General features: G+C 60.1%; 2 protein-coding genes across 2 annotated transcripts; one reads left to right on the top strand and one right to left on the bottom strand.

The window, feature by feature from the left end:
• Nucleotides 1-3,263: 3,263 nt before the first annotated feature.
• LOC123702532 (extensin-like) lies at nt 3,264-4,310 on the bottom strand. The gene is made up of 2 exons (XM_045650308.1): nt 3,646-4,310; nt 3,264-3,573 (listed from the first exon to the last, which is right to left on the bottom strand). Exons 1-2 carry the CDS (start codon nt 4,308-4,310, stop codon nt 3,264-3,266), a joined length of 975 nt encoding a protein of 324 aa, XP_045506264.1.
• Nucleotides 4,311-5,285: 975 nt separating this feature from the next.
• Nucleotides 5,286-10,393, top strand: LOC123702531. The gene is made up of 2 exons (XM_045650306.1): nt 5,286-5,864; nt 8,691-10,393. The coding sequence occupies exon 2, from the start codon at nt 9,608-9,610 to the stop codon at nt 10,391-10,393; it is 786 nt and encodes a 261-aa protein (XP_045506262.1). The 5' UTR covers nt 5,286-5,864; nt 8,691-9,607.
• Nucleotides 10,394-11,700: the final 1,307 nt, after the last annotated feature.

The raw sequence follows: 11,700 nt of genomic DNA, 5'->3' as shown, positions 1-11,700 counted from the left end.
TCAAAGGCCTTCTCCATGTCCAAGAACACTGCAACTGCCGCTTCCTTTTTGCTTTTGGCTGCTACGAGGGAATGAATGACTTTGGACAGTTGCAGTGTTGTGCTGTGTTCTGTTCGGAACCCAAATTGCTCCTCTCTTGGTGTGAAGTGTGGTGAGAAACGTCGTAATACTAGTCGTTCAAGCACCTTGGACATGGATCAAGTTTTGCTCATCGTCGGGGATCTTCGCACACGCGTGGGGAACACTGAAGTTTTGCTCAAAAAAGTGGTTATAATATTAGTATGCCTACTATAGGTGTACGGCACAAGTCTATAACTATTTTGCACCGTACTATTTGGATGCTGGGTTTGGGGTGAATCAAAATGCCTAGTTGATGTTTTGCTATGCCAGGCCTCGCCGCTTACTGTAGAGCTTGTGGACTGTATGCTTGAGAGTACTTGACGAATGTGTTGACGAGTCGAAAGTCCTGACGAGAGTGATTTCAGTCATCATCAATCGGGATCTTCGCACACGCAGCCTCCGCGAGGAGGCTGCGTGGGGAACATTGTTCGGGGCGGGAAGCCCCCTTCAATGGGAGTATAGCGCCGCCCGTCAACACGGGCGGGAATTTGGGGGGGCGTGAAAGCCCTTATTTTTTAGAGTTTGATTCCGCGTCGCACGAATCAATCGACCTCTTTCTTTTACGAGCCCGGCCATGAGTTGTGTCATGACCGGGGACGGAGGGGGACTGGGGCGAAACGACACGAATGGGCGGGGTAGGAGGCGCCAATTGCGCGTGGGAGTATAGGTGGGGAGGTGGGCTGGGTACTTGTGTACCGACAGACGGGATTTGTATTGGTGTAGGCGTAGGGGTAGTGGGCGGCGCGGCTGGGCGCGCCGGAGCAGTAGAGTGCGGGACTTGCGGGGGCGGTGTGGGAGTGACGGAATGCACTATAAGTGCATGTAGGAAGGAGCGGAGGGATGGCGCGTTATGCACCGGGGTGTGAGGGAGCGCACGGACCACATTGTGGATCGAAAAGTCGATAATATCCGCGCGGTGGGAGTCGTTATCGGGATAGTGGGTGGGTTCAGGAGGGCCCTCTATTACGATATTGTTATAATCAATAAGGTTATAGAGGGCGTTGCCGTTGTGGCAGTTGAAGCGAGACAACCAGTGCGTATGCTTGCTATTCCAGTCACCCGCGGCGAACGTCGGCACGTCCGAGGCGAAAAGTCGTTTCACCTCGTTCTCGTCAACGGTCCCCACAGGCGGTCTGTATATAGCATACATACGTATTCTGCCACATGGAAGTTCCGCTTCAACGCCAAGCGCGGAAAATGACTGGGATGTGAAAGCAGGGAGGGGAGTGTGAGGAATGGACCGACGGATAAGGATCGCAAGCCCGCGGTATCGCCTGCCAGTAGGCGACACCTCGTCCCTGCGATAAACTACATACCCGGACGCGCTCAGCTTCGATGATGGCCCCAGCTGCGTTTCATTTAGCAGCGCTGCGTCTATGTTCTGCTCCCGCATCAGGTGGCGGAGCAGTGGCTTCTTATGCGCCGGCACCATAGTGCGGGCGTTCCAATAAAGTAGTCTGAGCGCTATTGCTGTAGGAGGATGGGGCCCGCCTTTTTGTTGCGGGCCTCGCGCCGCATCACCGGGCACGACGCGTGGTTTGCGGGGTGTGGCCCCGCGCAATTGGCGCAGATGGCGGGGGCGTCTCTCGGCCGCGGGCAGTCCGCGGTCGCGTGCCCCTCCCCACAACGCACACAGGCGAGCGGCCTGTGGCAATTGTGGGAGGAGTGCCTAAAACCCTGGCAGCGGTGGCACTGTGCCGGGCCCCGCTTCGAGCGCCACGCCTCGATGATGACCCCGGGCATGTGCATCAGCTCGCTGACGTCATAAATGCCCGGGGTGAGATTTGGTGTTTTCCTTTGGATCGCAAGGAAGAGGCATCCAGGGCGCCCCTTCCTAGCGCGAATGGGCCGCGCGAACTCTGGGTCATACCCTAGTTCGCGCAGCGCGGCAAGCAGCTCGTCTGGCTGCGTGTTAACAGGCAGCCTGCGGACGGCTACTTTGATACTGCGTTCGGCTTCGGGGGAGTATGAGAACCAGCTTATGTCGGTCCCCTCCCCCTCTATGCGGCGCAGGTATCTATCGATGTGTCGATATTCGGTCTCGTCTTTCGGCGTGAAGCGCACGCCCGTACCATAGGCGCGCGCGCTCACCTGGTGTCCGATGATGGAGGTTAGCTTCCGCATGTGGGTTGCCCAATTCGGGAACGACTCCACAATAATCGGCGGGAACCTTTTGGCCGCTGTTGTGTTTGAGGTGGTTGTTGCTGCGGCGCTAGGTGGCGCTGCAGTGCTTGCTGGCGGCTGCGCCGGCATAGTGCCGCGGTTTACCGCTGGCGGCGGTCGTAGCCCGGATGGGCCGGGCTGCGGCTCCTCGGCCGCTCCGACGTCGATGCGGCGGGGGCGGCGCTGGTCGCGCGGGTGGAGCGGTTGGCTCAAGGCGGCGCCTGCACTTACCGCGGCATAGGTGGCGGGTTGCGGTGCGGGCGCGGCGGAGGTGTCCATTGCCGTAGCAACGGCGGGGGCGGCGACGGAGGGGGCGGGAGTCTGGCAAGGCCGCTTGGCCTGCGCCGACTCAACCTGCTCCTCCTCTTCATCGCTGCTGCTGATGAGGCGACGGCGCCTCGCTCTCGGCTTGCCGGCCGGGATCGGCATGGAGGCGAGCCTGTCAATCATGACCTGCTCCTCCTCCGGCGATGGCTCCGTTCGGCAGCCGGGCCACATCCGCACCAGGTCGCCTCGACGTCCTTCAATATAGGACGACAGCCAACCGCGCAGCTTGCGCGAGAGATGGCCCGATTCAATGAACCGGTCAATCATCACCAGGTCCTGAAGAAATTCGGCCCTTGGTGATAGACCGGAGCTCGCTCCGGGCCTCCCTTGGTCGGCTGTTGGCGTCCCATCGTGGACAAATGGCGTCCAGCGGGGGCGAGAGGGGTACCCGGGAGCAGAGCTCGACCGGGCTTCTCTCCTGCGGTATTCTTCCATAGTGCGCGGGCGCGATAATCGCGCGGATCGCGAGGGAGTCGCGTGCATACTCGCGGCCTCCGTGTGGCCCTGAAAAGGGCCTTTACGGTCGAGTGCTTCGACGAAGCACTGGGGCGTCCGTCTGTGCTGTCTCAACAGTTACGGCCGCATCACCGCCCTCTCCGTTCTTCGGCTTTCACCGTCAAACGGCAGTCGGTGCTGCGGGACGTATCTGGGCTTCAACGAGCACGGGCGAACTCCTCAGTGGGGCGACTAACAATCGACTTTACTGACACGAAAGACGCGTAGTACACACAAGGAAACAATGGAAGACACGAGCACAGCTCAGTTTGCATATACGCGGGCACACACAAACAGGCGACGGACGTGGCTGTATCACATGATCTATCAGCAGCATCGGGATCTTCGCACACGCGGCCTCCGTGAGGAGGCCGCGTGGGGAACGCTGTTCGGGGCGGGAAGCCCCCTGCAGCGGGTATGTAGCGCCGCCCGTCAACACGGGCGGGAATTTGGGGGGGCGTGAAAGCCCTTGGGGGGGCGTGAAAGCCCTTAATTTTTTATTTTTTTGACTTTGATTCCGCGTCGCACGAATCAATCGACCTCTTTCTTTTACGAGCCCGGCCATGAGTTGAAACGTGACCGGGGACGGAGGGGTACTGGGGCGAAGCGACACGAGAAGGTGGGGAAGGAGGCGCCAATTGCGCGTGGGAGTATAGGTGGGGAAGTGGGCTGGGTACTTGTGTACCGACAGAAGGGATTTGTATTGGTGTAGGGGTAGGGGGCGGCGCTGCTGGGCGCGCCGGAGTAGCTTTGGAGAGCGGGACTTGCGGGGGTGGCGTGGGAGTGATGGAATGCACTATGAGTGCATGCAGGAAGGAAAGGAGGGATGGCGCGTTATGCACCGGAACATTTGGGAGTGCATGAAGTGCGTGGGAGGAGGGTGGCGCAGAAGGCGCGGTCTGTGGAGCCGACATTGCACAGAGCAATTCCGGTGGATAGGAGGGCGTTGTATACACCTCAGGAGGGGGGGGTGATAACAAGTCGCGCGGAAAAGGGCGACGCGACTCGGGAGGAGCGCGCATCGGTGCAATCTCACGGAGATGAGGATAAGTGGATGCATCCGCGCGCGCGAACATATTTTGGGATAGGCGTAGGATAAAATCGTCGAGTGTTTCCATACCGAGATCGCTGCGTATCCGCTCGTTCCTCACGCACCACGGCGCGTCGGTGATAGTGCGCAATGTGAGCGATTGCCGCGCACGCATTTTGCGGCGCAGGCTTTCGCACACATACGCATACCACGCCGGCGCGGCGTACGTGAGGAGCGGCCGTAGGTAGATCTTATACAGACTTACCTTTATACGCAGCGGGAGTTCGGATGCCAACACCGGACGAAGTATTGCGTGGGCGGATTTACACTTATTGATTACCTTCTTTACGTGGCTGTTAAAGCAAAGCCGGCGATCAATGGTGATGCCCAGGTAGGTGACAGTGCTGGACCAAGGGATTTGCTCACCGGCCAAAGTGAGATGGGTGGAGGGAGTCCTACCGCCGAATACAATCGCCTGTGTCTTTTTAGCGTTCGCGGTAATCCGCCAGCGCTCAAAATACGCAGGTAATTCGTCCAATCAACGCTGCGCCTTTATCACCGCGTTCGATGTCACCATCGAAGCGGCGACAAAGGCTACATCGTCGGCGTACAATGCGACGATAAGGTTGGTGGGTTGCGCGGGGGAGGGGAAATCGTCTGTGTAGGCAGAGTATAGCGCGGGCGATAAACAGCTGCCCTGCGGGACACCCGCCTGCACAGCGTGGTCTTGTGAAATGGCGGGGGACACGGAAACGTGAAAGGAACGATTCGTGAGGAAAGAGTGCAATATCCTCACGAGCCGCGCGGGGCACTGGGTGGCGGTAAGGATCTTATATATAAGGCCCTCATGCCAGACGCGGTCGAAAGCCTTTTCGATGTCCAACAGCACTGCAACCGCTCTCTCATTCTTGTTCAAAGCGGAGCTAAGGTGGTGCAATACTCTTGTCACCTGGAGGGTGGTACTATGGGCCTCGCGAAAGCCGAATTGCTCAGCGCGAGGCGACACGTACGGGCGCAGCATCGGCAACAGCAATGACTCGAATACTTTGGAGACTGTGCTCAACAGAGTAATGGGTCGATAGCTGCTCGGTAAGGAGGCATTCTTTCCAGGTTTGGGGATCATTATTACGCGTCCGGTCTTCCACACTGAAGGGAAGTGACCGGAGTGCAATATACCGTTAAACAGCCGCGATAGAGCCGCGACTGTTTTACGGGGGAGGTGGCGGAGGGATTCATTCGTCACGCCGTCCGCGCCGGGCGCTTTGCGCAACTTTGTACGCGAAATCGCACGGCGGACGGCGGACGGGGACGTGAAGAATGCTTCCTCAGCGAGTGGCATCGGTGAATTTAGAAAACTCGTTAGGTATTCGTTCACTGCCGTTGCGTGGGCGGTTTTCGACGGCGTCAGGGGGTTCGGCTGAAAAACTTGCGCCAGGTGTTCGGCAAACAAGTCAGCGCGACCCTGAGGGCTATATACATAAGTACCTGCGGAGTCGGTGAGTGGGCGCGCGGGGGCGGTTGAGGATTTGAACCTGCGACAGAGTTGATGAAGCGACGGCCAGTCCTCGGCGGCCTGTTCGAGCGACCGGTGCCAGCCCTCGCTTTTGTGCTCCTCAAGCGCCGTGCTAACCTGTTCACGCAACCGAACAAGTTGCCGCTTGAGGGTCGGGCAGCGCGTTCGCTGCCATTGCCGTCGCAGAGATCGCTTCCTCTGGATAAGGTTTTTGAGGTAACCGGGAAGGGGGGGGAGTGCGGCCAGTGCGCGTAACTATGCGCGGGCGCGAACTGCGCGCGGGTGTCGCGTTTGTGTGGCCCTGAGAAGGGCCTTTGGGTCCGGCGTGCTCCATCGCGGGGCACGTGGGCGTTTGCCTGCGCTGCTAAAAACAATTAAACACGCATCACCGCCCTCTCCACTTATACGGCTTTCACCGAACAAATGGCAGGCGGCGCTGCGGGTTATAATCGGGTTTCGCAAGCAAAGACAAACTCCTCGTGGGGCGACTAACAAACCAGACTTTTGAACACAAAGCGGCGTAGTACGCTCTGAAATGCGTATGAGCAAAAGAGATAGCACGAGCGCGGAGCACGTGGTCGGGAGCAGCGAGTGGACACGACCAGCGTACACGGCAAACGAACTATCCTTACATGATCTATTTCAATCGGGATCTTCGGACGCGCGGCCTCCGTGAGGAGGCCGCGTGGGGAACGCTGTTCAGGGCGGGAAGCCCTCTGCAGCGGGTATATAACGCCGCCCGTCAACACGGGCGGGAATTTGGGGGGGCGTGAAAGCCCTTATTTTTTTGAATTTGATTCCGCGTCGCACGAATCAATCGACCTCTTTCTTTTACGAGCCCGGCCATGAGTTGTGTCATGACCGGGGACGGAGGGGGACTGGGGCGAAACGACACGAATGGGCGGGGTAGGAGGCGCCAATTGCGCGTGGGAGTATAGGTGGGGAGGTGGGCTGGGTACTTGTGTACCGACAGACGGGATTTGTATTGGTGTAGGCGTAGGGGTGGTGGGCGGCGCGGCTGGGCGCGCCGGAGCAGTAGAGTGCGGGACTTGCGGGGGCGTGGGAGTGACGGAATGCACTATAAGTGCATGTAGGAAGGATCGGAGGGATGGCGCGTTATGCACCGGGGTGTGAGGGAGTGCACGGAGTGCGTGGGTGGAGGGTGGCGCTGGAGGCGCGGTTTGGGGTGCCGACATTGCAGCTAGCAATTCCGGTGGATAGGAGGGCGTTGTATACGCCGCGGGGGGGGGGGGGTGATAACAAGTCGCGCGGAAAGGGACAGCGCGACTCGGGAGGGGCGCGCATCGGTGCAATCTCTCGGAGATGGGAATGAGAGGATGCATCCGCGCGCGCAAACATGTTTTGGGATAGGCGTAGGATGAAATCGTCAAGTGTTTCCACACCGAGATCGCTGCGTATCCGCTCGTTCCTCACGCACCACGGCGCGCCAGCGATAGTGCGTAATGCGAGCGACTGCCGCGCACGCATTTTGCGGCGCAGGCTTTCACACACAAACCCATACCAGGCGGGCGCGGCGTACGTGAGGAGCGGCCGTAGGTAAATCTTATACAGACTTACCTTTATACGCAGCGGGAGTTCGGATGACAACACCGGACGAAGTATTGCGTGGGCGGATTTACACTTATTGATTACCCGCTTCACGTGGCTGTTGAAGCGAAGCCGGCGATCAATAGTGATGCCCAGGTAGGTGACATTGCTGGACCAAGGGATTTGCTCACCGGCCAGAGTGAGGTGGGTGGAGGGGGTCATACCGCCGAATACAATCGCCTGTGTCTTTTTAGCGTTCGCGGTAATCCGCCAGCGCTCAAAATACGCAGGCAATTCGTCCAACCAACGCTGCGCCTTTATCACCGCGTTCGATGTCCATATCGATGCGGTGACAAAGGCTACATCGTCGGCGTACAAAGCGACGATATGGTTAGTGGGTTGCGCGGGGGAGGGGAAATCGTCTGTGTAGGCAGAGTATAGCGCGGGCGATAAACAGCTGCCCTGCGGGACACCCGCCTGCACAGCGTGGTCTTGTGAAACGGCGGGGGACACGGAAACTTGAAAGGAACGATTCGTGAGGAAGGAGTGCAATATCCTCACGAGCCGCGCGGGGCACTGGGTGGCGGTAAGGATCTTATATATAAGGCCCTCATGCCAGACGCGGTCGAAAGCCTTTTCGATGTCCAACAGCACTGCAACCGCTCTCTCATTCTTGTTCAAAGCGGAGCTAAGGTGGTGCAATACTCTTGTCACCTGAAGGGTGGTACTATGTGCCTCGCGAAAGCCGAATTGCTCAGCGCGAGGCGACACGTACGGGCGCAGCATTGGCAACAGCAATGACTCGAATACTTTGGAGACTGTGCTCAACAGAGTAATGGGTCGATAGCTGCTCGGTAAGGAAGCATTCTTTCCAGGTTTGGGGATCATTATTACGCGTCCGGTCTTCCACACTGAGGGGAAGTGACCGGAGCGTAATATACCGTTAAACAGCCGCGACAAAGCCGCGACTGTTTTACGGGGGAGGTGGCGGAGGGATTCATTCGTCACGCCGTCCGCGCCGGGCGCTTTGCGCAACTTTGTACGCGAAATCGCACGGCGGACGGCGGACGGGGACGTGAAGAATGCTTCCCCAGCGAGTGGCATCGGTGAATTTAGAAAACTCGTTAGGTATTCGTTCACTGCCGTTGCGTGGGCGGCGTTCGACGGCGTCAGGGGGTTCGGCTGAAAAACTTGCGCCAGGTGTTCGGCAAACAAGTCAGCGCGACCCTGAGGGCTGTATACATAAGTACCTGCGGAGTCGGTGAGTGGGCGCGCGGGGGCGGTTGAGGATTTGAACCTGCGACAGAGTCGATGAAGCGACGGCCAGTCCTCGGCGGCCTGTTCGAGCGACCGGTGCCAGCCCTCGCTTTTGTGCTCCTCAAGCGCTGTGCTAACCTGTTCACGCAACCGAACAAGTTGCCGCTTGAGGGTCGGGCAGCGCGTTCGCTGCCATTGCCGTCGCAGAGATCGCTTCCTCTGGATAAGGTTTTTGAGGTAACCGGGAAGGGGGGGGAGACGGGAGGTGGACGGTTTGTGTGTCGTGGCTCGGACGAGGGCGGTTTGTAGTGTATCTTGCAAATCATTCGCAAACAACTCCACGTCCGCGGCGCTTGTAACCGCGCGTGCGGGGGTGGAGCGCTCAAGCGTGCTTGCAAATAACTTCCAATTTACACATCGGAGGGAGCGGGATGGGGCGATTGCCGGACTGTCTGCAGCGAACTCGGCCAATACCGGCAGATGGTCTGAGTCGAGTTCGTCCACAATGACAGTTTGCGTTATCGACTGGCGGACCACATTGTGGATCGAAAAGTCGATAATGTCCGCGCGGTAGGAGTCTTGATCGGGATAATGAGTGGGTTCAGGAGGACCCTCTATTACGATATTGTTATAATCAATAAGGTTATAGAGGGCGTTGCCGTTGTGGCAGTTGGAGCGAGACAACCAGTGCGTATGCTTGCTATTCCAGTCACCCGCGGCGAATGTCGGCACGTCCGAGGCGAAAAGTCGTTTCACCTCGTTCGTGTCAACAGTCCCCGCAGGCGGTCTGTATATAGCATACATACGTATTCTGCCACCTGGAAGTTCCGCTTCAACGCCAAGTGCGGAAAATGACTGGGATGTGAAAGCAGGGAGGGGGGTGTGAGGAATGGACCGACGGATAAGGATCGCAAGCCCGCGGTATCGCCTGCCAGTAGGCGACACCTCGTCCCTGCGATAAACTAGTACCCGGACGCGCTCAGCTTCGATGATGGCCCCAGCTGCGTTTCATTTAGTAGCGCCGCGTCGATGTTCTGCTCCCGCATCAGGTGGCGGAGCAGTGGCTTCTTATGCGCCGGCACCATAGTGCGGGCGTTCCAATAAAGTAGCCTGAGCGCTATTGCTGTAGGAGGCTGAGGAGACCCCGCATTACTATGGGTATGGGGTCTGCTCCCTCCTCTAAGGCGCTCAGGACGCTCTGGAGTACTAGCGACGCCGCTCGGATCACCGCTTGTTTCGCGGGATCGGCAGGCGCCGCTAGGGGGGGCTGTGGTGCCGACGATGATGCGGTCGGCTGCGTTCGGCGATGTTCGGGAGCCGAAGTTGCACTCGGCTCCGTTCGGGGGCGCTCGGCTGTCGTCGTTATTGTACGATGTGCCGGCGGAATGTGTGCGGGCGGGCCGGCTTGGGGCGCTATGGCGGCGTCGCTCCGAGGGGGCTGCGAGCGGGATTTTTTCCCGCGTCCTCGTCGCTTACGTTTAGCGGGGGCGGCGGAGGCGGGATTCGCCGCCGCCATGAGGCCGCTGGTGTGCGCTTCTCCGCGCGGCACCGGCTGGATAGGTGCGGGCGGCGCTACTGGCGCGCTGGGTCGAGCGGCCGGCGCGGTGCGCGGCTGCTGTGCGTGGGTGGTGGTGGTGGTGGTGGTGCGCGCGATGGGGCCCGCCTTTTTGTTGCGGGCCTCGCGCCGCATCACCGGGCACGACGCGTGGTTTGCGGGGTGTGGCCCCGCGCAATTGGCGCAGATGGCGGGGGCGTCTCTCGGCCGCGGGCAGTCCGCGGTCGCGTGCCCCTCCCCACAACGCACACAGGCGAGCGGCCTGTGGCAATTGTGGGAGGAGTGTCTGAAGCCTTGGCAGCGGTGGCACTGTGCCGGGCCCCGCTTCGAGCGCCACGCCTCGATGGTGACCCCGGGCATATGCATCAGTTCACTGACGTCATAAATGCCCGGGGTGAGGTTTGGCGTCTTCTTCAGGATTGCAAGGAAGAGGCATCCAGGGCGCCCCTTCCTGGCGCGGATGGACCGCGCGAACTCGGGATCGTATCCGAGTTCGCGCAGCGCGGCAAGCAGCTCGTCGGGCTGCGTGTTAACGGGCAGCCCGCGGACGGCTACTTTGATGCTGCGTTCGGCTTCGGGGGAGTATGAGAACCAGCTTATGTCTGTCCCCTCCCCCTCTATGCGACGCAGATAGCGGTCGATCGCTCTGTATTCAGTTTCATCCCGGGGGGTGAAACGCACGCCCGTGCCATAGGCGCGCGCGCTCACCTGATGCCCGATGATGGAGGTGAGCTCCCGCATGTGGGTCGCCCAGTTCGGGAACGATTCCACAATTATAGGCGGGAACCTCTTGGTGGATGCAGTGTTTGATGGTGGAGCTGTGGCAGCGCTAGGTGGCGCTGCTGTGCGTGCGGGCGGCTGCGCAGGCGTAGCGCTGCGGTTTGCCGCCGGCGGCGGTTGTAGCCCGGATGGGCCGGGCTGCGGCTCCTCGGCCGCTCCGACGTCAATGCGGCGGGGGCGGCGCGGGTCGCGTGGGTGGAGCGGTTTAGTGATGGCGCCTGCACTTACCGCTGCGTAGGTGGCGGGTTGCGGTGCGGGCGCGATGGCAGTGTCCATCGTAGCTTCGGCTTCGGTGGCGGGGGCGGCGGCGGTGAGGGCGGGAGTCTGGCAAGGCCGCTTTGCCTGTGCCGACTCAACCTGCTCCTCATCTTCGTCGCTGCTAATAAGGCGGCGGCGCCTCGCTCTCGGCTTGCCGGGCGGGATCGGTACGGAGGCGAGCTTGTCCAACAAGACCTGCTCGTCCTCCGGCGACGGCTCCTCCCAGCAGCCTGGCGGCATTCGCGCCAGATCGCCTCTACGCATCTCAATATAGGATGCCAACCATCCGCGCAGTTTGTGCGATAGGTGGCCCGACTGCACGAAACGGTCTATCATCATCACGTCCGATAGATATGCGGTACGCGGTGATGTGACCTGATTCGCGTCGGACTCTTCCTCGGCGGTGGCGGCGGGCCTGGGTGTTTCCCATAGCGGGGCGGGTTGCCAGAACGGTTGGGAGGGGCGTCCGGGAGCGGAGCTCGACCGGACTGCTCCATAGCGGTCGTGGCGTATTACAAAACGTGGGCGCGATGGTCGCGCGGATCGCGCGGGAGTCGCGTGCATACTCGCGGCCTCCGTGTGGCCCTGAGAAGGGCCTTTAGGGTCGAGTGCTTCGGCGAAGCACTGGGTCGTCCGTCTGTGCTGTCTCAACAG

The sequence above is a fragment of the Colias croceus genome, chromosome 23 (genome assembly GCF_905220415.1).
Source record: "Colias croceus chromosome 23, ilColCroc2.1".
NCBI classification, from domain to species: Eukaryota; Metazoa; Arthropoda; class Insecta; order Lepidoptera; family Pieridae; genus Colias; species Colias croceus.
The sequence above is the reverse complement of the archived record's forward strand: the minus strand, read 5'-3'. Positions and strand labels throughout refer to the sequence as shown.

Excerpts from the sequence above, each read along its gene's own strand:
- LOC123702532 (XM_045650308.1), bottom strand. The coding sequence starts at position 4,310 with ATGCGTGCGCGGCAATCGCTCACATTGCGCACTATCACCGACGCGCCG. Across the intron at positions 3,574-3,645 it reads CGGGCTCGTAAAAGAAAGAG|GGCTTTCACGCCCCCCCAAA; the intron begins GTCGATTGATTC and ends CGCCCCCCCAAG.
- LOC123702531 (XM_045650306.1), top strand. The coding sequence starts at position 9,608 with ATGGGTATGGGGTCTGCTCCCTCCTCTAAGGCGCTCAGGACGCTCTGG.